Source organism: Cervus elaphus, chromosome 13, assembly GCF_910594005.1.
Source record: "Cervus elaphus chromosome 13, mCerEla1.1, whole genome shotgun sequence".
Taxonomy (NCBI): Eukaryota; Metazoa; Chordata; class Mammalia; order Artiodactyla; family Cervidae; genus Cervus; species Cervus elaphus.
The window spans coordinates 9,262,703-9,288,615 of NC_057827.1; the positions used below are offsets into that span (position 1 = coordinate 9,262,703).

The 25,913-nt window shown below is 38.9% G+C and overlaps 1 protein-coding gene, 1 non-coding gene and 1 pseudogene across 4 annotated transcripts in view; 2 read left to right on the top strand and 1 right to left on the bottom strand.

The window, feature by feature from the left end:
* GABRG3 (gamma-aminobutyric acid type A receptor subunit gamma3) overlaps window positions 1-25,913 on the top strand; it is an 824,838-nt gene that overhangs the window by 705,620 nt on the left and 93,305 nt on the right. The window contains exon 7 of one of the 3 annotated variants that reach the window (XM_043922583.1): window positions 6,438-7,302. The exons of the other annotated variants lie outside the window; for them this stretch is intronic. Coding sequence (XP_043778518.1) covers window positions 6,438-6,517 — 80 coding nt within the window. The 3' untranslated portion in view covers window positions 6,518-7,302. Of the gene's footprint in view, window positions 1-6,437; window positions 7,303-25,913 lie in introns of those variants that run through there. 3 annotated transcript variants of the gene reach the window in all.
* Window positions 287-1,034, top strand: LOC122706973 (annotated as a pseudogene).
* Window positions 12,913-13,019, bottom strand: LOC122707302. The gene has a single exon (XR_006344814.1). It is a non-coding gene; the product is annotated as a U6 spliceosomal RNA (small nuclear RNA).

A 25,913-nucleotide genomic window follows, 5' to 3' on the forward strand; every position in this document is an offset into this window, starting at 1 on the left:
ATTTGTATTAAATCATTTTTCCCATAAATTTAGTCCAGTGGGTTAGGTAATACTATCTTTTTAGATAAGGAAATTGAACCTGAGAAAAATTAAATAATTTGTTCTTAAAAACTAGGATTGCTAGCATTCTGTCATTCCTGCGGTGGACCCTGTTCCTTGCCTTCCTTCCTTACAGCCTGGGGGTTGTGGGCAGCGTCTTGTATTCCAGCTGGTTGCTTGAGTGGCCTGGCAGGGGGTGGGCCAGGAGCACGTGGAGGACCCTGTGGACTGGAGAGAGGCACATAGCATGGCCGAAAACTGAGAGCCAGTTGGGGTGGTCAAGGCTGAGCCCGACCCAGTGGAATACACCTTGTGGAAGCACCTTCCCCACGGCAGACCTGGAGGCCCAGAGACATTTATATCTACAAGAAGACTGGCTTTATGGTCCAGCTGGCCTGCTGCCAGAAACTGCTGGGCAGGGGGGAGGGTGTGGGGCCCAAGGGTCAGAATGCCTGTACTGAGATCTACATCCACCACTTGGGCCTGCCTTTCAACCGTGCCATCCACATTGCCCTACAGCTGCAGGCTGGCAGCCTCAGGTCTTTGCACAAGGCTGCCAGTACCTCCACCGTGGAGCTTGTGGGTGAGCAGGAACCAGGGACTGATACAGGAGAGCCAGTGACCCAGATCTGCAAACTCAGCAAACCACATCTGCATTTTCAGAGTCAAACTCAAGTAATTGAAATGAGGCTGGCTCACCTTAAGCACCCACCCGCCAAAAACTAGGTTCATATGTGGCTCTTCTTGTCCTGATTATTGTCATGGACCTTCTACCAGAAAAAGCCTGTCCCCTCACTGCCTAGAGAACTCTGAAATAGTGTCTTTTTTTGGGTCCAACCAGTGGGTCTTCCTGAATCTCTGTGGTCTGTAACCATTGTCCTATACAATAAAAAGTTTCAAGTTGTGTTGGTGCCTGGCCACCTCACTGCAAAAAAAGAAAAGGAACCAGGAGCACACTTGTTTCCGTCTGCTGTCAGAAGCCATAGTCTCTCATGTGTTATGTTAACTGTGCTGGGTGTTGAATGTACAGAGGTGGAAAAACAGAATTCCTGCCTATAGTGGACATGGTCCTTTTGGTCTAGTGTGGGAGGAGGAGGGATGTTAGACATTAAACAGATTATCACCCAAAAAATATGAAATGATGTATTATGACAAGTGCTGTGAGTGAAAGGGGATGGGAGAGCCTACAGCAGGGAAACTAAATTCCAGTTGGGGGCCAGGGTTTGAATTCACTATTGTAATTAGGTTATATTGTATCTGTACATTTATGAGGGAGAGAGCATGGGTTTGAAACAGCCTTAGGTTTGATTCCCATCTGTGCTCTTGGTATTTTTGTGACCTTGCACAAATTGATGAATGTCTCTAAACCTCACTTTTCTCATCCATCGGCAGCAGCTGGTGCCAAGGACAGTGGTGAATTAATGGGGTGGTTTCTAATCTTTGACATTTAATATTCCACAGAAATGGCACAGTAACTTTGGGAAGTGATACATCAGTTATTTTGCTAATTACAGGGAGATTAAAAATATAATTAGAATTTATTTTCACCATTCTTTCAAAAAAGTAAGACTATTTTTAAAAATTTTTTTGAAATATGTAAGGCTGACAAAACATGGTCCACTGGAGAAGGGAATGGCAAACCACTTCAACATTCTTGCCTTGAAAACCACATGAAGAGTATGAAAAGGCAAAAAGATATGACACTGACAGATGAACTTCCCAGGTCAGTAGGTGCCAAATATGCTACTGGAGAACAGTGGAGAAATAACTGCAGGAAGAATGAAGAGATGGAACCAAAGTGAAAACAATGCCCAGTTCTGGATGTGACAGGATGGAAGTAAAGTCCAATGCTGTAAAGAACAGTACTGCATAGGAACCTGGAATGTTAGGAATGAATCAAGGTATATTGGAAGAGGTCAAACAGGAGATGGCAAGAGTGAATATCAACATTTTAGCTATCACTGAACTAAAGAGGGCTAGGATGTGTGAATTTAATTCACATGACCATTATATCTACTACTTTGGGCAAGAATTCCTTAGAAGAAATGGAGTAGCCATCATAGTCAACAAAAGAGGCCAAAATGCAGTGCTTGGGAGCAAATGATCTTTGTTCATTTCTAAGGCAAACCATTCAGTATCATAGTAATCCAAGTCTATGGCCCAATCAGTAAAGGTGAAGAAGTTGAAGTTGAACGGTTATATGAAGACCTATAAGACCTTCTACAACTAACACCCAAAAAAGATGACCTTTTCATTATAGGAGACTGGAATGCAAAAGTAGGAAGTCAAGAGATACCTGGAGTAACAGGAAAACTTGATCTTGGAGTACAAAATCAAGCAAAGCAAAGGCTAACAGAGTTTTGCCAAGAGAATGCACTGGTCTTAGTAAACAGCCTCTTGCAACAACACAAGAGAAGACTCTACACATAGACATCACCATATGGTCAATATCAAAACCATATTGATTATATCATTTGCAGCCAAAGATGGAGAAGCTCTATATAGTCAGCAAAAACAAGACCAGGAGCTGCCTCTGGCTCAGATCATGAACTCCTTATTGCCAAATTCAGACTTAAATTGAAGAAAGTACTAAAAAACCATCAGAACATTCAGGTATGACCTAAATCAAATCCCTTACATTTATACAGAGGAAGTGACAAATAGATTCAAGGGATTAGATGTGATAGACAGAGTGCCTGAAGAACTATTGACAGAGGTTTGTGACATTATACAGGAGGCAGTGATCAAGACCATCCCCATGAAAAAGAAATGCAAAGGGGCAAAATGGTTGTCTGAGGAGGACTTACAAATGGCCAAGAAAAGAAGAGAAGTGAAAGGCAAAGGAGAAAAGGAAATATATACCCATCTGAATGCAGAGTTTCAAAGAATAGCAAGGAGAGATAAGGAAGCCTTCCTCAGCAATCAATGCAAAAAAATAGAGGAAAACAGTAGAATGGGAAAGACTAGAGATCTCTTCAAGAAAATTAGAGGTACCAAGGGAACATTTCATGCAAAGATGGGCAAAATAAAGGAAAGAAATGGTAGGGACCTAACAGAAGCAGAAGATACTAAGAAGAAGTGCCAAGAATACACAGAAAAGCTATACAAAAAAGATCTTCATGACCCAGAAAACCACAATGGTGTGATCACCAACCTAGAGCCAGACATCCTGGAATGCGAAATCAAGTGGGCCCTAGGAAGCATCACTATGAAAACAATTAGCGGAGGTGATGGAATTCCAGTTGAGCTATTTCAAATTCTAAAATATGATGCTGTGAAAGTGCTGCACTCACTATGGCAGCAAATTCAGAGAACTCAGCAGTGGCCACAGGACTGTAACAGGTCGGTTTTCATTCCAACCCGAAAGAAAGGCAATGGCAAAGAATATTCAAACTACCTCACAACTGCACTCATCTCATATGCTAGGAAAGTAGTGCTCAAAATTCTCCAAGCAAGGCCTCAACAGTACATGACCTGAGAACTTCCAGATGTTTAAGCTGGATTTAGAAAAGACAGAGGAGCCAGAGATCAAATTGCCAACATCTGTTGGATCATCAAAAAAGCAAGAGAGTTCCAGAAAACATCTACTTCTGCTTTATTGACTATGCCAAAGCCTTTCACTGTGTGGATCACAACAAACTATGGAAAATTCTGAAAGAGATGGGAATACCAGACCACCTTACCTGCATTCTGGGAAATCTGTATGCAGGTCAAGAAGCAACAGTTAAAACCAGATATGGAAAAACAAACTGGTTGCAAATTGGGAAAGGAATACATCAAGGCTGTATATTGTTACCCTGCTTATTTAATTTATATGCAGAGTACTGCAAAATGCCAAGCTAGATGAAGCACTAGCTGGAATCAAGATTTCTGGAAGAAATATCAATAACCTCAAATATGAAGATGACACCACCCTTATGGCAAAAAGCGAAGAACTAAAGAATTTACTGATGAAAGTGAAGGAGGAGAGTGAAAAGGTTGGCTTAAAACTCAACATTCAGAAAACAAAGATCATGGCATCTGGTCCATCACTTCATACAAATAGATGGGGAAGCAATGGAAGTAGTGACAGACTTTATTTTTGGGGCTCCAAAATCACTGCAGATGGTGACTGCAGCCGTGAAATTAAAAGACACTTGCTCCTTGGAAGAAAAGCCATGATGAACCTAGACAGTGTATCAAAAAGCCAAGACATTACTTTGCCAACAAAGGTCCATCTAGTCAAAGCTATGTTTTTTCCAGTAGTCAGTTATGGATGTGAGAGTTGGACTATAAAGAAAGCTGAGCACCAAAGAATTGATGCTATTGAACTGTGGTGTTGGAGAAGACTCTTGAGAGTTCCTTGAACTGCAAGGAGATCAAATCAGTTAATCCTAAAGGAAATTAGTCCTGAATATTCATTGGAAGGACTGGTTCTGAAGCTGAAGTTCCAAAACTTTGGCCACCTGATGTGAATAACTGACTCATTAGAAAAGACTCTGATGCTGGGATAGACTGAAAGCAGGAGGAGAAGGGGACGACAGACGATGAGTTTGTTGGATAGCCTCACCGACGCTATGGACATGAGTTTGAACAAGCTCCAGGATTTTGTGATAGCCAGGGAATACTGGTGTGCTCCAGTCCTTTGGGTCACAAAGAGTCACAAGTGAGCAACTGAACTGAACTGATGGTCAGAGGAAGTAACGGGAAATCAACTCTACACTACATTCAATTTTTAATCTTGATACTGAAAAGGGGTTTAAGAAAGCAAGGAAAATGTCTCTGAGGAGCAGAATAGAGCCTTAACATCTTTCAGTATGGGAGAAAAAATTATCATTGAGAGGTACCAGAAGAAGAAAAATGAACACCCCAAGGTCTCAGGTAGAATTCCTAAAGGATTATCTCCAGAACAAAAGTGAAATAGACAAGAAACAAACTTCTCAAATTACAACTCAGCCTTGAACGTCCCTAATCCATGACCATGTTGAAGTGATTAGCCCAAAACTTGTTGATCAAAAATAAAAAGAATGAATTACCCTTGAAATATGATATAAAAAAAAATACTATTTTCAGTATAAAGTGTGTGCCATTGTCAAATAAGCAAAACCCATAGGAAAAATAATAGGATATAGACACAGTTCCACAGGTCATTAAGACACTAGAGTTAACCATCAAAGACTTTACTATGGAAATAACTAATATTTTTAAGAGAAGAGAAAAGACTATAAGTGAAAATACAGATAATGTCACCAGGAAACAACTTTAAAAAAACATTCCAATAGATTTTTTAATATCAAAAATTTTTTTTGCTTAAAACACCTCACATTTATTATCTTTATCTTTTATTTTTTATTGAAGGATAATTGCTTTACAAAATTTTGCTCTTTTCTGTCAAACCTCAACATGAATCAGCCATAGATATACATATATCCCCTCCTTTTTGAAACTCCTTCCCATCTCCCTCCCCATCTCACCCTTTGGGTTGACACAGAGCCCCTGTTTGAGTTCCCTGAGCCATACAGCAAATTCCCATTGGCTATCTGTTTTACATATGGTAATGCAAGTTTCCATGTTACTTTTTCCATACAACTCACCCTCTCCTCCACTTTCCCCTTGTCCATAAGTCTATTCTCTATGTCTGTTTCTCCGTTGCTGCCCTGTAAATAAGTTCTTCAGTACCATTCTTCTAGATTCCGTATGTATGTGTTAGAATATGATATTTATCTTTCTCTTTCTGACTCACCTCACTCTGTATAATAGGTTCTAGGTTCATCCATCTCACCAGTACTGATGCAAATGCATTCATTTTTATGGCTGAGTAATATTCTACTGTGTATATGTACCACGATTTCTTTATCCATTCATCTGTTGATGGACATCTAGGTTGCTTCCACATTCTAGCTATTGTAAATAGTGCTGCAATGAACAATGAGATACATGTGTATTTTTCAATTTTTGTTTCCTCAGGGTATATGCCTAGGAGTGGGATTGCTGGGTCATATGTTGGTTTTATTTCTAGTTTTTTTAAGGAATCCCCATACTGTCTTCCCTTATAACTTCCCTCATAACTCAGTCTTCATACTGTCTTCCCTTGTAACTCAGTCGGTAAAGAACCTGTCTGCAACTCAGGAGATCCAGGTTCAATTCATGGATTGGGAAGATCTCCTGGAGAAGGAAATGGCAACCCACTCCAGTATTCTTGCCTGGAGAATCCCAAGGACAGAGAAGCCTGGCCATGGGGTCGCAAGATTCGGACACAACTTAGCGCCTACACCACCACCACCACCACCACCATACTGTCTTCAAGAATTTTAATTACAAATACAGAAGATAGGGGAGTTCCAAGAAGGTTGAGGAGCAAGTGTATGTGGAGTTCATCTCTCTCCATGACTGCATCAGAAATACATCTCTACTTGCAGCAATACTCACAGAACACTGGCTGAACACTACCAGGAGACCTGATCACCAGAAAGGACCATATAGATCCACATGTAACTGAGTAGGAAGGAAGAGAGAAAGCAGCACCTGATTTGCACCCTGGGGTGAAGAATGGAAGCATTTGAGGCTGTCAAAAGAGAATGAAGCAGCTGATCTGTGAGTCTGGATAAAGTGAGAACCACACAATCCATGTACATGCCCAACATACACTGGACTGGGATGCATGCTCATTGTTGTGCATGGGCCTGGGAGGGAGCCTATGAATTGGAAAGCAATCCCCAAATAAGCACTGCTACCAGCTGTGGGAAGACAGCCTGAGGGAAGAGGAGGGAGGAAATACGCAAGATGGAATGCCTTTGGAGGAAAACTAGACTGCCATGGAAGCAGGGCACTGCCGTTGAGTCACATGCAGGGAGTGGAACCACACCTGTAGCCTCTCTCTCCCCACATGCCATCAGCTGCCATCGGAAGGTCTGGTCAGCCCTGCACATTGAGTGCCTGCCACTGGAGACAAGAAAAAGGCTCCCAGTAGGGCAATATCTCTTGCACCCATGGCCATTGAGTTCCCTGCTCACCTGGCTCCACGGATGTTCCCCAGATTTAAGAGGTTATGCCATCTCCACACCCTGTCCCCACTGGAGCAGACCCAAGTCCTCCAGGGCAGCCTCAGAAACAGACTCTTGTGAGTGGCCCAAATGCAGAGGTGAACTGGTTTTCATGTGAAACAGATAATAACTGTAAATGTAAGTAACTGGCTTTTTATCATTTTATTGTGGACACATTGCTAAATACACAAATACACACTAACCAGTTGCATCCTGGCTATGATTCTGTACTGACTTTACCTGTTGTCAGAGCTTTGTAATCTAGATAGATTGACAGAAAATAAAAACTGCTGAAAGTTCAAAAAAAGAAAAAATGCAATGTGTGTCCCCACAAAAGAAAACGCTCTACTTCTGATACCTATGGACATTGAGGGTAAGCAAATGAGGGAGCAGGACCAGATGCCCTCACAGAGCCTACAGCAGGCCCAGAACCCAGCACCCACCCCAGCATTGAAGGGCCTCCGAGCAGGCATAGGTAGACTGTGGCTCATGGTGGGAACAGGACACTGAGAGCTGAGACCCTGGGAAAACATTTATTATTATTTTTATGCTTTGATTCATTATGTTTTTGGTTCTGTTTTCTTTTCTTTTTAGTTTTTATTTTATTTTAAATTAATTAATTAATTAATTTTACTTTACCATATTGTATTGGTTTTGCCATACATTGGCTTGACTCCGCCATGGGTGTACATGTGTTCCCTATCCTGAACCACCCTCTCACCTCCCTCCCCATCCCATCCCTCTGGGTCATCCCAGTGCACCAGCTCCGAGAACCCTGTATCATGCATCAAACCTGGACTGGCAATTCATTTCACATATGATAATTTACATGTTTCAATGTCATTCTCCCATATCATTTTACCCTTGCCCTCTCCCACAGAGTTCAAAAGACTGTTCAATATATCTGTGTCTCTCTTGCTGTCTCGCATACAGGGTTATCATTACCATCTTTCTAAATTCCATATATATGCATTAGTATACTGTATTGGTGTTTTTCTTTCTGGCTTACTTCACTCTGTATAATAGGCTCCAGTTTCATCCACCTCATTAGAGCTGATTCAAATGTATTCTTTTTAATGGCTGAGTAATATTCCATTGTGTATATGTACCACAGCTTTCTTATCCATTCATCTGCTGATGGACATCTAGGTTGCTTCCATGTTCTGGCTATTATAAACAGTGCTGCAATGAACATTGGGGTACACGTGTCTCTTTTAATTCTGGTTTCCTCAGCATGTATGCCCAGCAGCGGGATTGCTGGGTCATATGGCAGTTCTGTTTCTAGTTTTTTAAGGAATCTCCACGCTGTTCTCCATAGTGGCTGTGCTAGTTTGCATTCCCACCAACAGTGTAAGAGGGTTCCCTTTTCTCCACACCCTCTCCACCATTTATTTCTTGTAGACTTTTGGATAACAGCCATTCTGACTGGCGTGTAATGGTACATCACTGTGGTTTTGATTTGCATTTCTCTGATAATGAGTGATGTTGAGCATCTTTTCTTGTGTTTTTTAGCCATCTGTATGTCTTCTTTGGAGAAATGTCTGCTTAGTTCTTTGGCCCACTTTTTGATTGGGTCTTTTATTTTTCTGGAATTGAGCTGCAGGAGTTGCTTGTATATTTTTTAGATTAATTCTTTGTCCATTATTTCATTTGCTATTATTTTCTCCCATTCTGAAGGCTGTCTTTTCACCTTGCTTATAGTTTCCTTTGTTGTGCAGAAGCTTTTAATTTTAACTAGGTCCCATTGTTTATTTTTGCTTTTATTTCCAATATTCTGGGAGGTGGGTCATAGAGGATCCTGCTGTGGTTTATGTCGGAGAGTGTTTTGCTATTTTTCCTCTAGGAGTTTTATAGTTTCTGGTCTTACATTTAGATCTTTAATCCATTTTGAGTTTATTTTTGTGTATGGTGTTAGAAAGTGTTCTAGTTTCACTCTTTTACAAGTGGTTGACCAGTATTCCCAGCACCACTTGTTAAAGAGATTTTCTTTTCTCCATTGTATATTCTTGCCTCCTTTGTCAAAGATAAGCTTTCCATAGGTGTGTGGATTTATCTCCAGGCTTTCTATTTTGTTCCTTTGATCTATATTTCAGTCTTTGTGCCAGTATCACACTGTCTTGTGGCTTTGTAGTAGAGACTGAAGTCAGGCAGGTTGATCCCTCCAGTTCCATTCTTCTTTTTCAAGATTGCTTTGGCTATTCAAAGTTTTTTGTATTTCCATACAAATTGTGAAATTATTTGTTCTAGTTCTGTGAAAAATACCGTTGGTAACTTGATAGGGATTGCATTGAATCTATAGATTGCTTTGGATATTATACTCATTTTCACTATATTGATTTTTCCAATCCATGAGCACGGTATATTTCTCCATCTATTTGTGTCGTTTTTTATTTCTTTCATCAGTGTTTTATAGTTTTCTATATATAGGTCTTTTGTTTCTTTAGGTAGATTTATTCCTACGTATTTTATTCTTTTTGTTGCAGTGGTGAATGAAATTGTTTCCTTAATTTCTATTTCTGTTTTCTCATTGTTAGAGTATAAGAATGTAAGGGATTTCTGTATGTTAATTTTATATCCTGCAAATTTACTATATTCATTGATTAGCTCTAGTAATTTTCTGGTGGAGTCTTTAGGGTTTTCTATGCAGAGGATCATGTCATCTGCAAACAGTGAGAGTTTTACTTCTTCTTTTCCTATCTGGATTCCTTTTATTTCTTTTTCTGCTCTGATTGTTATGGCCAAAACTTCCAAAACTATATTGAATAGTAGTGGTGAGAGTGGGCACCCTTGCCTTGTTCCTGACTTTAGGGGAAATGCTTTCAATTTTTCACCATTGAGGATAAAGTTTGTTGAGGGTCTGTCATATATAGCTTTTATTATGTTGAGCTATGTTCCTTCTATTCCTGCTTTCTGCATTTTTTTTTAATCATAAATGGATGTTGAATTTTGTCAAAGGCTTTCTCTGCATCTATTGAGATAATCATGTGGTTTTTATTTTTCAATTTGTTGATGTGGTGTATTACATTGATTGACTTGTGGATATTGAAGAATCCTTGCATCCCTGGGATAAAGCCCACTTGGTCATGATGTATGATCTTTTTAATACGTTGTTGGATTATGTTTGCTAGAATCTGGCTAAGGATTTTTGCATCTATGTTCATCAGTGATATTGCCCTATAGTTTTCTTTTTCTTTCTTTCTTTTTTTTTTTTTTTTTTTTGTGGCATTTTAATCAGGTTTTGGTATTAAGGTGATGGTGGCCTCATAAAATGAGTTTGGAAGTTTACCTTACTCTGCAATTTTCTGGAAGAGTTTGAGTAGGATAGGTGTTAGTTCTTCTCTAAATTTTTGGTAGAATTCAGCTGTGAAGCCGTCTGGTCCTGGGTTTTTGTTTGTTGGAAGATTTCTGATTACAGTTTCCATTTCTGTGCTTGTGATGGTCTGTTGAGATTTTCCATTTCTTCCTGGTTCAATTTTGGAAAGTTGTACTTTTCTAAGAATTTGTCCATTTCTTCCAAGTTGTCCATTTTGTTTGCATATAGTTGCTGATAATAGTCTCTTATGATCCTTTGTGTTTCTGTGTTGTTTGTTGTGATCTCTCCATTTTCATTTCTAATTTTGTTGATTTGATTTTTCTCCCTTTGTTTCTTGATGAGTCTGGCTAATGGTTTGTCAATTTTATTTACCTTCTCAAAGAACCAGCTTTGGGTTTTGTTAATTTATGCTATGGTCTCTTTTGCTTCTTTTGCATTTATTTTTGCCCTAATTTTTTTAAAGATTTCTTTCCTTCTACTAACCCTGGAGTTCATAATTTCTTCCTTTTCAAGTTGCTTTAGGTGTAGAGTTAGGTTATTTATTTGACTTTTTTCTTGTTTCTTGAGGTAAGCCTGTATTGCTATGAACCTTCCCCTTAGCACTGCTTTTACAGTGTCCCATAGGTTTTGGGTTGTTGTGTTTTCATCTTCACTCGTTTCTATGCATATTTTGATTTCTTTTTTTTTATTTCTTCTGTGATTTGTTGGTTATTCAGCAGTGTGTTGTTCAGCCTCCATATGTTTGAATTTTTAATAGTTTTTCTCCTGTGATTGACATCTAATCTTACTGCATTGTGGTCAGAAAAGATGACTGGAATGATTTCAATTTTTTTGAATTTACCAAGGCTAGATTTATGGTCCAGGATGTGATCTATCCTGGAGAAGGATCCTTGTGCACTTGAGAAAAAGGTGAAATTCATTGATATCAATTAGGTCTAACTGGTCTATTGTATCATTTAAAGTTTGTGTTTCCTTGTTAATTTTCTGTTTAGTTAATCTATCCATAGGTGTGAGTGGAGTATTAAAGTCTCCCACTATTATTGTGTTATTGTTAATTTCCCTTTTCATACTTGTTAACATTTGTCTTACATATTGTGGTGCTCCTACGTTGGGTGCATATATATTTATGATTGTTATATCTTCTTCTTGGACTGATCCTTTGATCATTATGTAGTGTCCATCTTTGTCTCTTTTCACAGCCTTTTTTTAAAAGTCTATTTTATCTGCTATGAGTATTGCTACTCCTGCTTTCTTTTGGTCTCTATTTGCATGGAATATCTTTTTCCAGCCCTTCACTTTCAGTCTGTATGTGTCCCTTGTTTTGAGGTGGGTCTCTTGTAGACAGCATATATAGGGGTCTTGTTTTTGTATCCATTCAACCAGTCTTTGTCTTTTGGTTGGGACATTCAACCCATTTACATTTAAGGTAATTATTGATAAGTACGAACAATAATGTACTTATTGCCATTTACTTTATTGTTTTGAGTTCGAGTTTATACATCCTTTCTGTGCTTCCTGTCTAAAGAAGATCCTTTAGCATTTGTTGAAGAGCTGGTTTGGTGGTGCTGAATTCTCTCAGCTTTTGCTTGTCTGTAAAGCTTTTGATTTCTCCTTCATAACTGAATGAGATCCTTGCTGGGTACAGTAATCTGGGTTGTAGGTTGTTTCCTTTCATCACTTTAAGTGTGTCCTGCCATTCCCTTCTGACCTGAAGAGTTTCTATTGAAAGATCAGGTGTTATCCTTACGGGAATCCCCTTGTGTGTTATTTGTTGTTTTTCCCTTGCTCCTTTTAATATTTGTCCTTTGTGTTTGATCCTTGTTAATTTGATTACATGTGTCTTGGGGTGTTTCGCCTTGGGTTTATCCTGTTTGGGACTCTCTGTGTTTCTTGGACTTGGGTGACTATTTCCTTCCCGATTTTAGGGAAGTTTTTAACTATTATCTCCTCAAGTATTTTCTCATGGTCTTTCTTTTTGTCCTCTTCTTCTGGGACTCCTATGATTCGAATGTTGGGTGTTTCACATTATCCCAGAGGTCTCTGAGGTTGTCTTCATTTCTTTTAATTCTTTATTCCTCTTTGCTTCATTTATTCCAACCATTCTATCTTCTACCTCATTTATCCTATCTTCTGCCTCCATTATTCTACTCTTGGTTCCCTCCAGAGTGTTTTTGATCTCATTTATTGCATTATTCATTATATATTTACTCTTTTTTATTTCTTCTAGGTCTTTGTTAAACCTTTCTTGCATCTTCTTGATCCTTGTCTCCAGGCTATTTATGTGTAACTCCAATTTGCTTTCAAGATTTTGGATCATTTTCACTATCATTATTTGGAATTCTTTATCAGGTAGACTCCCTATCTCCTCCTCTTTTGTTTGGTTTGATGGACATATATCCTGTTCCTCTACCTGCTGGGTATTTCTCTGCCTTTTCATCTTGTTTAGGTTGCTGTGTTTGGGGTGGCCTTTCTGTATTCTGGCAATTGGTGTTTCCTCTTTATTGTGGAGATTCCTCGCTGTGGGTGGGGTTGGACGGGGAAAATGTGGAACGCTTCACGAATTTGCGTGTCATCCTTGCGCAGGGGCCATGCTGCTTTTCTCTGTATCATTCCAATTTTAGTATATGTGCTGCCGAAGCGAGCACAGTTCTGTTTTCTTTTTTGGTTTTCTTATTTATTTTTTCTCTGTTGTTATGGTTGTTGTTTTGTTATTATTATTATTATTTAATCTTTTGGGATGCTTTTAGTCACAGGTCCTATTTTTCATATACTTCTGCTTTTATTTGGTTTTCTGTTGTTCTGATTTTTTTGTTTTCTTTCATTTCTTTTTCACTTTTTTCTTTGCTTTTAAAATATATATCAGTTCAGTTCAGTCTCACAGTCATGTCTGACTCTTTGCGACCCCATGGACTGCAGCACGTCAGGCTTCCCTATTCATCACCAACTCCTGGAGCTTGCTCAACCTCATGTTCATAGAGTTGGTGATGCCATCCAACCATCTCATCTTCTGTCATCCCCTTCTCCTCCTGCCTTCAGTCTTTCCCAGCATCAGAGTCTTTTCCAATGAGTCAGTTCTTTGCATCAGGTGGCCACAGTATTGGGGTTTCAGCTTCAGCATCAGTCCTTCCAATGAATATGCAGAACTGATTTCCTTTAGGATTGACTGGTTTGATCTCCTTGAAGTCCAAGGAACTCTCAAGAGTCTTTTCCAGCACCACCACAGTTCAAAATCATCAGTTCTTCAGGGCTCAACTTTCTTTATAGTCCAACTCTCACATCCATAATTGACTACTGGAAAAACTATATCTTTGACTAGAAGGATATTTGTTAGCAAGGTAATGTCTTGGCTTTTTAATATGCTGTCTGGATTGGTCATAGCTTTTCTTCCAAGAAGGAAGACTTTTTTAGTATCATGGCTGCAGTCACCATCTGCAGTGATTTTGGAGCCCCCAAAATAAAGTCTGTCACTATTTCCATTGTTTCCCCATCTATTTGCCATGAAGTGATGGGTCTGGATGCAATGGTCTTACTTTTCTGAATGTTGAGTTTTAACCCAACATTTTCACTCTCTTCTTTCACTTTCAGTAAGAGGCTCTATAGTTCTTCACTTTCTGCTATAAGGGTGGTGTCATCTGCATATATGAGGTTATTGGTATTTCTTCTGGCAATCTTGATTCCAGCTTGCACTTCATCTAGCCAAGCATTTCACAGGATGTACTGTGCATATAGATTAAATAAGCAGGGTGACAATGTACAGCCTTGATGTACTTCTTTCCTGATTTGGAGCCAGTGTGTTCTTCCATGTTCAGTTCTAACTGTTGCTTCTTGACCTGTATACAGACTTCTAAGGAGGCAGGTAAGGTGGTCTGGTGTTCTGACCTCTTGAAGAATTTTGCACAATTTATTGTGATCCACACAGTCAAAGGCTTTGGCATAGTCAATAAAACAGAAATAGATGTTTTTCTGGAACTCTATTCCTTTTTTCAATGATCCAACAAATGTTGCCAATTTGATCTCTGGTTCCTCCTACTTTTCTAAATCCAGCTTGGACATCTGGAAGTTCACATAGCACGTACTGTTGAACCCTAGCTTGAAGAATTTTGATCATTACTTTGCTAGCAAGTGAGATGAGTGCAATTGTGCAGCATTTTGAACATTCCTTGCTATAGCACTTCTTTGGGATTGGAATGAAAACTGACCTTTTCCAGTTTTGTGGACACTGCTGAGTTTTCCCAATTTGCTGGCATAGTGTGTGCAGCATTTTAATAGAATCATCATTTAGGATTTGAGATAGCTCCACTGGAATTCCATCATCACCACTAGCTTTGCTTGTCATAATGCTTCCTAAGTCCCACTTGATTTCACATTCCAGGATGTCTGGCTCTAGGTGAGTGATCACACCAGAGTGGTTATCTGGGTCGTGAAGATCTTTTTTTTGTATAGTTCTTCTGTGTATTTTTGCCACCTCTTCTTAATATCTTCTGCTTCTGTTCATTCCATACAATTTCTGTCCTTTATTGTGCCCATCTTTGCATGAAATGTTCCCTTGGTATGTCTAATTTTCTTTATGAGATCTCTAGTCTTTCCCATTCTATTGTTTTCCTCTATTTCTTTGCACTGATCACTGAGGAAGGCTTCCTTATCTCTCCTTGCTGTTCTTTGAAACTCTGCATTCAGATGAGTATATCTTTCCTTTTCTCCTTTGCCTTTCACTTCTCTTCTTTTCTCAGCTACTTTTAAGGTCTCCTCAGACAACCATTTTGCCCTTTTGCATTTCCTTTTCATGGGGATGGTCTTGATCACTGCCTCCTGTACAATGTCACCCACCTCTGTCCATAATTCTTCAGGCACTCTATCACATCTAATCCCTTGAATCTATTTGTCACTTCTACTGTATAAATATAAGGGATTTGATTTAGGTCATACCTGAATGTTCTGATGGTTTTTCCTACTTTCTTCAATTTAAGTCTGAATTTGGCAACAAGGAATTCATAAGGAGTTCATGATCTGAGCCACAGTCAGCTTCTGTTCTTGTTTTTGTTGACTGTCAGACTTCTGAGAGTCCCTTGGACTGCAAAGAGATCCACAGTCCATCCTAAAGGAGATCAGTCCTGAGTGTTCATTGGAAGGACTGACGTTGAAGCTGAAACTCCAGCACTTTGGCCACCTGATGCAAAGAACTGACTCATTGGAAAAGACCCTGATGTTGGGAAAGATTGAAGGCAGGAGGCGAAGGGGACGACAGAGAATGAGATGGTTGGATGGCATCACCGACTCGATGGACATGAGTTTGGGTAAACTCCGGGAGTGGGTGATAGACAGGGAGGCCTGGCGTGCTGCAGTCCATGGAGTCACAAAGAATTGTAAACGACTGAGTGACTGAACTGAACTGAACTGTCAGAGCTTCTCCATCTTTGACTGCAAAGAATGTGGTCAGTCTGATTTTGGTATTGACCATCTGGTAATGTCCAGATGTAGAGTCTTCTCTTGTGTCATTGGAAAAGGGTGTTTGCTATCACCAGTGCATTCTCTTGGCAAAACTCTGTTATCCTTTGCCCTGCTTCATTTTATACTCCAAGGCCAATTTTGCCTGTTATTCCAGGTATCTCTTGACTTCCTACTTTTGCATTTCAGTCTCCTGTAATGAAAAGGACATCTTTTTTGGGTGTTAGTTGTAGAAGGTCTTGTAGGTCTTCATAGAACCATTCAACTTCAGTTTCTTCACCTTTACTGATTGGGGCATAGACTTGGATTACTGTGATACTGAATGGTTTGCCTTGGAAACAAACAGAGATCATCCTGTCATTTTTGAGATTGCACCCAAGAACTTCATTTTGGATTCTTCTGTTAACTATGACTAAAATGTATATAGATCCTTTAAATATAGTTTCAACTTTGCTTCTCTGTTGTTCCTTTTTTTTTTTTTCTTACCATTTTCATGTTTTCATTTTCTTTGCTTTATTTTTCACTTGGCACTATGCTTCAGTTTTTTGTTACCTGTTTAATTCTGCTTTTTTGTTTTTAATTCGTGGATTTCTTCTTTCATTTTATTTTTTTGTTTGTTTGTTTGGTTGCTGTCTTGTACTTTGCTTTCTTTGCTTCTGTTTTCACTTCTTGTGTGTGTGTGTGTATTTCTTTGTTCTTGTTTCTCTTTGTTTGATTTTACTTTTATCATGTGTCTTTTTTACGACTTTTTTCTTTTGTTGTTGTTTTGTTTTCCTTTTTTTAAAACAATTCCCCTTTATTGCTCTGATGAATGATTTGTGGTGTCTTGGTTCCCAGACCAAAGTTCAGGCCTGAGACTCTAGGGTGAGAACAAGTCCAGGACAGTGGACAGTCAGATAAGTCTTGGCCCCTGGGAATATAAACTGGTGACAGCTCCCATTACACCATCAAAATCAATGTCGTGACTCCACCCAACTGCCTGAAGAACACAGTGCCAGACTCCTATGCCAAACCACAAGCAAGACAGGTACACAAACCCTATCATTAGCCAACAGTCCTAATAAAGTCATACTAAGCCCATAGATACCCCAAAGTACACCTCTGACATGTCCCTGCCCATCATTGGAAAAAATTCAGGTCCACCCACCAGAACACAGGAACCAATCCTTCCCACCATGAAACTTTCACAAGAAACTAGACCAACCTCACTCAATGAGGGCAGAGACCAGAAACAAGATAAACAACTTTACAGCCTGAGAAAAAGAGAGACCTGTAACACAGTAAGCTAGACAAAATAAAAAGAGATATATCATTAGGATGGCATGAAGTGTTAGTTGTTCCTTCACATCCAACTCTTTGCAATCCCATGGACTATATAATATAGCCTTCCAGGTTCCTGCGTCCATGGAATTCTTGAGGCAAGAATACTGGAGTGGGTTGCCATTCCCTTCTTTAGGGGAACTTCTCAACCCAGGGATTGAAACAGTGTCTCCAGCATTGCAGGCAGATTTCTTTACCATCTGAGCTACCAGGAAAGCCCCCATTGGGATGAAGAAGGAAGACGAAAACCCACAAGACCAAGTAAATAAAGGGTAAATAGGCAATATATCTGAAAATGAATTCAGAGTAATGATAATAAAAATTATCCAAAATCTTGAAAATAGAATGGAAAAAATGCAAGAAACATTTAATAATTGTCTAGAAGAATTATAGAATAAGCAAACAATGATGATTCACACAATAACTGAAATTGAAACTACTCTAGGAAGAATCAATAGAAGAATACACTGAGGCAGAAGAACAGTTAAGTGAGCTGGAAGACAGAATGGTGGAAATAACTGCTAAGGAGCAGAATAAAGAAAAATGAGTGAAAAGAATTGTGGACAGTCTCACAGACCTCTGGGGCAATATCAAATGCATCAACATTTGAATTATGGGGATCCCAGAAGAAGAAAATGAGAAGAGTCTGAGAAAATATTCAAAGAGATTATAGTTGAAAGGTTTCTTAACATGGGGAAAAAAAATAACCAAATTCAGGAAGTACAGAATCTCATACAGGAGAAACCCAAGAGAAATATTAAACACAAAGAAAAAAATGTTAAAAGCAGCAAGGGAAAAGCAACAAATAACATACAAGAGAATCTGCATAAGGCTGAAAGCTGATCTTCTAGCAGAAACTCTGCATGTCAGAAAAGAATGGTAAGTTTTCAAAGTAATGAAAGAGGAATAAAACCTACAACCAAGATTACCAAGAGAGGATCCCTTTCAGATTCAACAGAGAAATCAAGAGCTTTAAAGATGTTTCAAGAGAATTTATGAGAATTCAGCACCACCAAACCAACTATACAACAAATCCTAAAGGAAATTCTCTAGGCAGGTAAAACAAGAGAATAAAAAGACTTACAAAAACAAACCAAAAACAATTAAGAAAATGGTAATAGGAGCATACATATTTATAATCATCTTAAATATAAATGGATGTTATGCTCCAACCAAAAGACAAAGACTGCCTAAATGTGGTCTCTAATAGACCCACTTCAGACCTCAGGAGACATAGAAACTGAAAGTGAAGGGATAAAAGACCATATTCCACTCAAATTGAAATCAAAAGGAAACTGAGGTAGCAATACTCTTATTAGATAAAATAGAATTTAAAATAAAGAATATTAAGAGACAAGGATGGACACTATATAATGATCAAAATATCAATCCAAGAAAAAGACATAACAATTGTAAATATTATGCAAACAACAAAGGAGCACCTCAATACATACAACAAATGCTAACAGCCACGAAAGGGGAAATTGACAGCAACACAATAATAGTGGGAGACACTAACATTTCACTTAATCAATGGACAGATTACTCAGACAGAAAATTATATGATGAAAAGACAGTCTCCTCAATAAGTAGACTGCTGCATATAAAAGAATGGAAATAGAACACTTTCTAACACCATACACAAAAATAGTGAAAACAGACTAAAGATCTAAATGTAAGGCCATCCATGGGCTTCCCTTGTGACTCAGTTGGCAAAGAATACGTCTGCAATATGGAGAACCTGGGTTCGATCCTTGGGTTGGGAAGATCCCCTGGAGAAGGGAAAGGCTATCCACTCCAGTATTCTGACCTGGAGAATTCCATGGACTGTATAGTCCGTGGGGCAAAGAGCCATCTGTATAAAACCCTTAGAGGAAAACACTGGCAGAACACTCTTCAACATAAATCACAACAAGATCTTTTTGACCCACCTCTTAGCTTAATGGAAGTAAAAACAAAAATAAAACACATGAGACTTATTTAATCATAAGCCTTTTGAAGAGCAAAGGAAACCACAAACAACATGAAAAGACAACCCTCAGTATGGGAGCTAATAACTGCAAATGAAGCAACTGACAAAAGATTAATACACAAAATATACAGAAAGCTCATGCAGCTCAATATTAGGAAAACAAATAACTCAATCAGAAAATGGTTGAAAGACCTAAGCAGACATTTCTCCAAAGACATAAGATGGCCAACAAATACATGAAAGATGATCAACATCACTCGTTATTAGAGAAATGCAAATCAAAACTACAATGAAGCATCAACTCACACTGATCAGAATGGCTATCATAAAAAAAAATAAAAATAAAAATAAATGCTGCAGAAGATGTGGAGGAAAGGAAACCCTTTTTTACTATTGGTGAGAATATATATTGATACAACCACTATGGAGAACAGTATGGAGATTCCTTTGGAAACTAGAAATAAAACTCCCATATGACCCAGAAATGCCATGTAGAAAAATGGTATGATGAACCTATTTGTAGAACAGAAGTAAAGACACAGACATAGAAAAGGCACTTGTGGTCACAGCAGGGCAAGGAGAGGCTGTGATGAACTGAGAGAGTACCATTGCATATATACACTACTACGTGTAAGATATATAGCTAATGGGAAGTTCCTATATAACAGAGGGAGCTCAACTTGGTGCTCTGTGATGACCTAGAGGGGTTGGATGGGGGTGAGAGGGAAGCTCAAATGGCAGGGGATATAAGTATACTTACAGCTGATTCATGTTGTATACCAGAAACAAATACAACACTGTGAAGCAATTACCTCTAATTAAAAATAATTAAAAATATACTTTGTCATATAAAACTGGATTAAAGAAAAAATATGACTAACCACAAAGTGGTTAGATAGAAAATAATCAAAACAAGAAAAATTAGAGACAAAACAATAAATATGTTGAGGGCAAAAATTGTATGGAATATGGCATACATTTGTAATATAAATGTAATTGATAAGGAAAAAAACTGAAATTAGAATCCCCAAAATGTAGGCCATAGAGAATTGGTTAGATGCAATATCTGAATAAATAATGTCTTAAAATTATCCTAGATAACTGAAAACATGAAATCACACACTTAAGAATACTTGTGAGCTCCAAAGAAAACCTCTGAACTTCTAAAGACTGAAGGCAGAAAGTATGTCTTTTAACATCTTGAGAAAAAAAGACACATTACTTTCATAGGTACAACATTGACACAGACATCTGACTCCTCACCAGAAATCATAGAAACCAAAAGACAATAGAGAAAATTAAGACAAGAGAAAGAGAGATGATTTTGTGATCACTATAACAAGTTTCTTCTGTCTCTTGTATAAAACCTCTAAGAAATTTGCATGCTAGTCTATTTCTTTGCCATACCAAGGCTACCCATGCAGTCCATTTGAACCTTGGTCCAACTGTCTAAAATTACTTGGGCAGGACACACAACATTTTTTTATCCTAAGAATGAAGACATCTATAGCAAGCTTATGAAATTGAGCTAGGTACATGAAATGCACTCTACAATGGACATACTTAGGACAAGCTTAGAGCATGCCTAGAGCATACTTAGAAGTGATTCTGTAGTATAGGCAGCTTTAGCAAAAGTCTCCTGATTTGAAGAGATCATTGGTAGCCTAGATCCACAATTAACCAAACTAGAAGCTTTTCCTTGGTGCCTCTTTTATTTGTATTTTTTAAAGAGGTAAAATTAATTTTAATGAGATACTGAATTCACTCAATATATATAAGTAGCATTTCAACACCCAATGAACATAAAAATTATTAATGAGATATTTTACATTTTTTTTCATATTGTCTTTGAAAGCAGGTGTGTTAGTGACACAGTATATCCCACTTTAGACCCACAATACTTTGAGCCAGCACCTATTTTATTACAAAACCCCAAACAACCCCTCTCAGAGAATAAATTTGTTATAGTCAAAGTAATCATGGGAAAGAGCTGTTTTTCCATGACTATGGCAAAAGCCACACAGCTTGATGTGAATATCTAATACTTTTTAAGTTTATTTAAGCTTTAAGTTTAGCAGGTTCTGTAAGTAATTCTCTAAACTACAAGCAAAGTATTCTGCATATGAAGTTTTATAAATGGTCTGTGTTCAATAAGTTGTTCATGTTCCAACCAATTTTTAAAAAGTGTTTTCTCTGGTAGAGTTCATGGTGAAGAGTGAGTAGAGATTAGGAGCACTAGAGTCACACCGTCTAGGTCTTACTGCTTTGGCACCACTCACTTGCTATCTGTCCTTGATCAGCTTCTGTAATCCACCCATGAAGGACGTTACCTTCTCCTTTATATGGCTGTTGCGAATTTAAGTGAGTGAACACATAAAGCACATAATTGCCAATGAAATATATATGTGTGTGTGTGTGTACATATATATATATATATATATATATACACACATTATTATTATTGCCTTTATATGCTCCTTGTGAGGGAGAACTGTGAAATTTACACATTGGCTTTTATTTAATAAATGATCCATTAAGTTGGGTGTTAGGATTTTATTCAATGAGATGTGCTTCTACAGAGTAAAATTTGTGAGATTTATATCTTGAATGCAAAATGGAATGTACATATTTAAAATAGCCCCAATAGAAGAAACTCTTAAAGTGGGTTCTTCTTGACTTTTTGTCATATTTGTCCAGGTGAAATGTGAGTAATAAATCCATTTGACTTTTAGAGTCATAACTTTAAAAATAGTGACAGTGTCATTGTCCACAAGATTGAGTGAAAAGTCTTTCAGACTGATTATGAGTCATCCTCTTCTAATTCAGAGAGGAAATGTGGAAAAGCCACTGCTTGGTAGAATGAACTGCTTATCTGCTAAGAAAATTGAAATCATATGATACAAATCACATCTGACTTTCTTGTTTTATACATCATATTTAATTAATAATAACTCTTTCAAAGCAAAGAGTTTTGCTGTCTTTCATGAGACCTGTCTTTACATGATTTCTGAACAAATTCTAGTTTTTAGTATATGGTGACAGTAGTATTTTTACATATCCTATGTTAAGTATTGTTTTTCATTTGCTGCTCATCTTGCACTCTGAGGAAGGTAGGGTGTGTGCCACTACCTCTATTATCCAACAATGGACACAATCAGGAAGAGCCACAGCAACATACACAATATGTACTGCAGCTGATTTTAGACCCTTGCACTGTGAGACCAGTGGCTCTTCCAATTACTTTTTGTAGCTAACTTTCAGTTTTCAGAACATTTTACTTTATCTAATCCAGTGTTAGGTTAGGTTTCCTTTTTTTTTTTTTTTTGCTATATTCCCTTGCATGGATGATATTATATATCCTTTATTTTTCACAATGGAATTACACTATTGCTTTTAATCATTTGATCAGAAGAAAAATCTTAAATTTGTACATTGACAGAAGAGAGTATGATCATTTTAAACTATATTATGTTCTATAAAAATAATTATGTTATTATTGAAATTTAGAGCTCTGGCAAGGAATGCTATAATATATTTCCGTGTTTCAAATGCTAGTTAACTTTTATTGTTTTATATGCTTCTTTGATGCTACTATATCATCTACCTTTTAAAATAGTTATGCTCAAGTGCAATCCGAAGATAGAGGAGGAATGGGATGGGGAGGCCACTTTCTCCCCCACGAGTTCCTCAAAAATCATTTGAATGTTGAGCAACTTCCACAAGACAACTTCTGAATGCTGGCAGAGGGCACCAGGTACCCAGAAAGGCAGCCCATTCTCTTCGAAAGGAGGTAGAACAAAATGTAAAAGACAAAAGGAGAGACAAAAAATTTAGGGACGGAGACCTGTCCTGGGGAGGGAGTCGTGAAAGTGTAGAAGTTTCCACACAGTAGGAAACCCTCTCACAGGTGGATCTGTGAGGACTTTTGGAATCTCAGAGGGCAACATAACCGGGAGAGAAAAAAAAAAAAACAGAAAACACAGAATACGTGCCTAACCACAGCTGCCAGTGGAGAATTAGCCCAGAAGCTCACGACTGCTACCAGCGAGCGGGGGCTGGGCAGAGAGGTGCAGCCTGCATCATCGGACCTTAGGGTAAGGACCGGGCTTGAATGCCCTGAGAACAATCTGAGGGAGCTCATGTGAGATAGTAACCCAAACCTTGGGATCTCCGGAGAGAGAGAAACGGAAAAAGAAAAAAAAGGAGAACTTTCCTGTGAAAGGCTCTAACATGCAGCCTGGTGCACTCACAGAACAAAGGATTGAGGAATACCAAAGGAGAGCCGGCTGCATGTAGACCCCTCCCTGCTGGAGGCAGACAGGTAGGCATGCAACAGCCAGAGCTGGAAGGCAAGAGGCTGCTGCAATCTCAGCCCCAGAGATGGCACCTTCCACCAAACTGTGAGCAGGCTCCCAGTTGCTAATCACATCTTCCTGGGATCCTGGACAGTTGACATCTGCCAGGAGGGTCACATCCTGAGATCAGTTCCCCAGAGGAGACACATGGCACACCTAAGACAGTGCTCTTGCTGCACATCTGGGGAACTGAGCAGCCGGGACCAGGGAGGTGAATAAGTTGCATGGCCCACCTGGGACAGTGCCCTCGCCAAGCACTTGGTTGCCTGAGCTGCTTGGGCCTGGGAAGGGCATAAAACACATGCCCAGCCGGGTCTGTGCCTGTGCGGAGTACCTGAGAACCTGAGCGGCTTAGACCTGGGAAATGCATGAAACCCAGGGCCCACTTGGGACAGTGCCCTTGCAGAGCACCCTGGAACCTGAGCAGTGTGGACCCGGGAAGCACATGCCACCTTGGGCTGTGGGAAACCCAGTGTGGTCCATTCACTGTGAGCTCCCCACACATGCCAGTGATATTTGTTTGCAGTGTCCCTCCCTCTAAGCAGCACAACTGAACAAGTGAGCCTAAATTAGTGACCACCTTTGTCCCCTTGTGTCAGGGAGGAAATTAGACTTGCAAAAAGGGAAAGCCAAAATAAAGAAGAGGGAACTGCTCTGGAAGTGACAGGTGCAACAGATTAAAACCCTGCAGTTAATATTGACTAAGCATTGGGAGGAGCCTATAGACCTTGAGAACAAGTACAAGCTGGAATAAGGAACTACCTGAAACTGAACTGATCCCACACTGCCCACAACAGCTCCAGAGAAATTCATATATATATATTACTATTATCACTTTTTAATTTATTTAAATTTTAAGTTATTACTCCTTTAACTTTCATTTTTATAACCTACTATTACCTTGCAAAAAAGAACCTATTTTTAAAGCAAATTTCATATATATATCTTTTTAATTTTTGTGATTGCTTTTGTTTTGTATTTTTTATATTGTATTTTTGATAGTCTAACCTCTATTCTAGATTTTTAATCTCTGCTTTTTGGTATTTATTATCAATTCTGTACCTTTAAGAATCTAATCTTCAGTATCCTTTTCACTTAAGGATGTGATTACTGGCTTGATTGCTCTCTCCCCTTTTGACTCCCCTCTTCTCCTCCTCTCTCTGGGTGTTCTAGGCTATGGAGAACACTTAGGGAATTGATTACTGGTTAAACTGTTCTCTCCCCTTTTGACTCCCCCTCTTCTCCTGGTCACCTCTAGCTCCCTCCTCTGTCTTCTCTTTTCTATAACTCTGTGAATCTCTCTGAGTGTCCCTCACTGTGAAAAATTGTTTCACCATTAACCTAGATGTTTTATCATCTGTGCTGTATGGATGAAGAAGTCTTGAGGCTACTGTAAGAGAAGGACCAAAAGCCAGAGGCAGGAGGCTTAACTCCAAAACGAGAACATCACAGAACTCCTGACTCCAGGGAATATTAATAGACAAGAGCTCACCCAAAAGTCTCCATATATACACTGAAACCAAGCTCCACCCAAGAGCCAACAAATGCCAGTGCAAGACATACCACATTAATTCTCCAGCGAAGCAGAAGCACAACTCTGAGCATTAAATGACAGGCTGCCGAAAGCCATGCTAAACCCATAGACACCCCAAAACTCACTACTGGACACACCAGAGAGAAGAGATCCAGCTCCACCCACAAGAACACAGACACAATCACCCCCAACAGGGAAACCTTGACAAGCCACTAGTCCAATCCCAAGCACAGGGAGCAGGCTCCACAATAAAGGGAAAACACGAACTTCCAGCCTACAGAAAGGGCACCTCAAACACAGCAATCTAAACAAAATTAAAAGGCCGGGAAATATTCAGCAGGTAAGGAACATGATAAATACCCACCAAACCAAACAAAAGAAGAGGAGATAGGGAGTCTACCTGAAAAAGAATTCAGAATAATGATAGTAAAGATGATCCAAAATCTTGAAAACAAAATGGACTTATAGATAAATAGACTAGAGACAAGGATTAAGAAGATGGAAGAAATGTTTAACAAGGACCTAGAAGAAATAAAAAAGAGTCAATTAATAATGAATAATGCAATAACTAAGATCTAAAGTACTCTGGAGGGAACCAACAGTAGAATAACGGGCAGAAGAGAGGATAAATGAGGTGGAAGATAGAATGGTGGAAATAAATGAAGCAGAGAAGAAAAAGTAAAAAAGAATTAAAAGAAATGAGGACAACCTCAGAGACCTCTGGGACAATATTAAACGCCCCAACATTAGAATCATAGGTGTCCCAGAAGAAGACAAAAGGAAAGGGCATGAGAAAATACTTGAGGAGATAATAGTTGAACGCTTCCCTAAAATGGGGAAAGAAATAGCCACCAAGCCCAAGAAATCCAGAGAGTCCCAGACAGGATAAACCCAAGGTGAAACACCCCAAGAC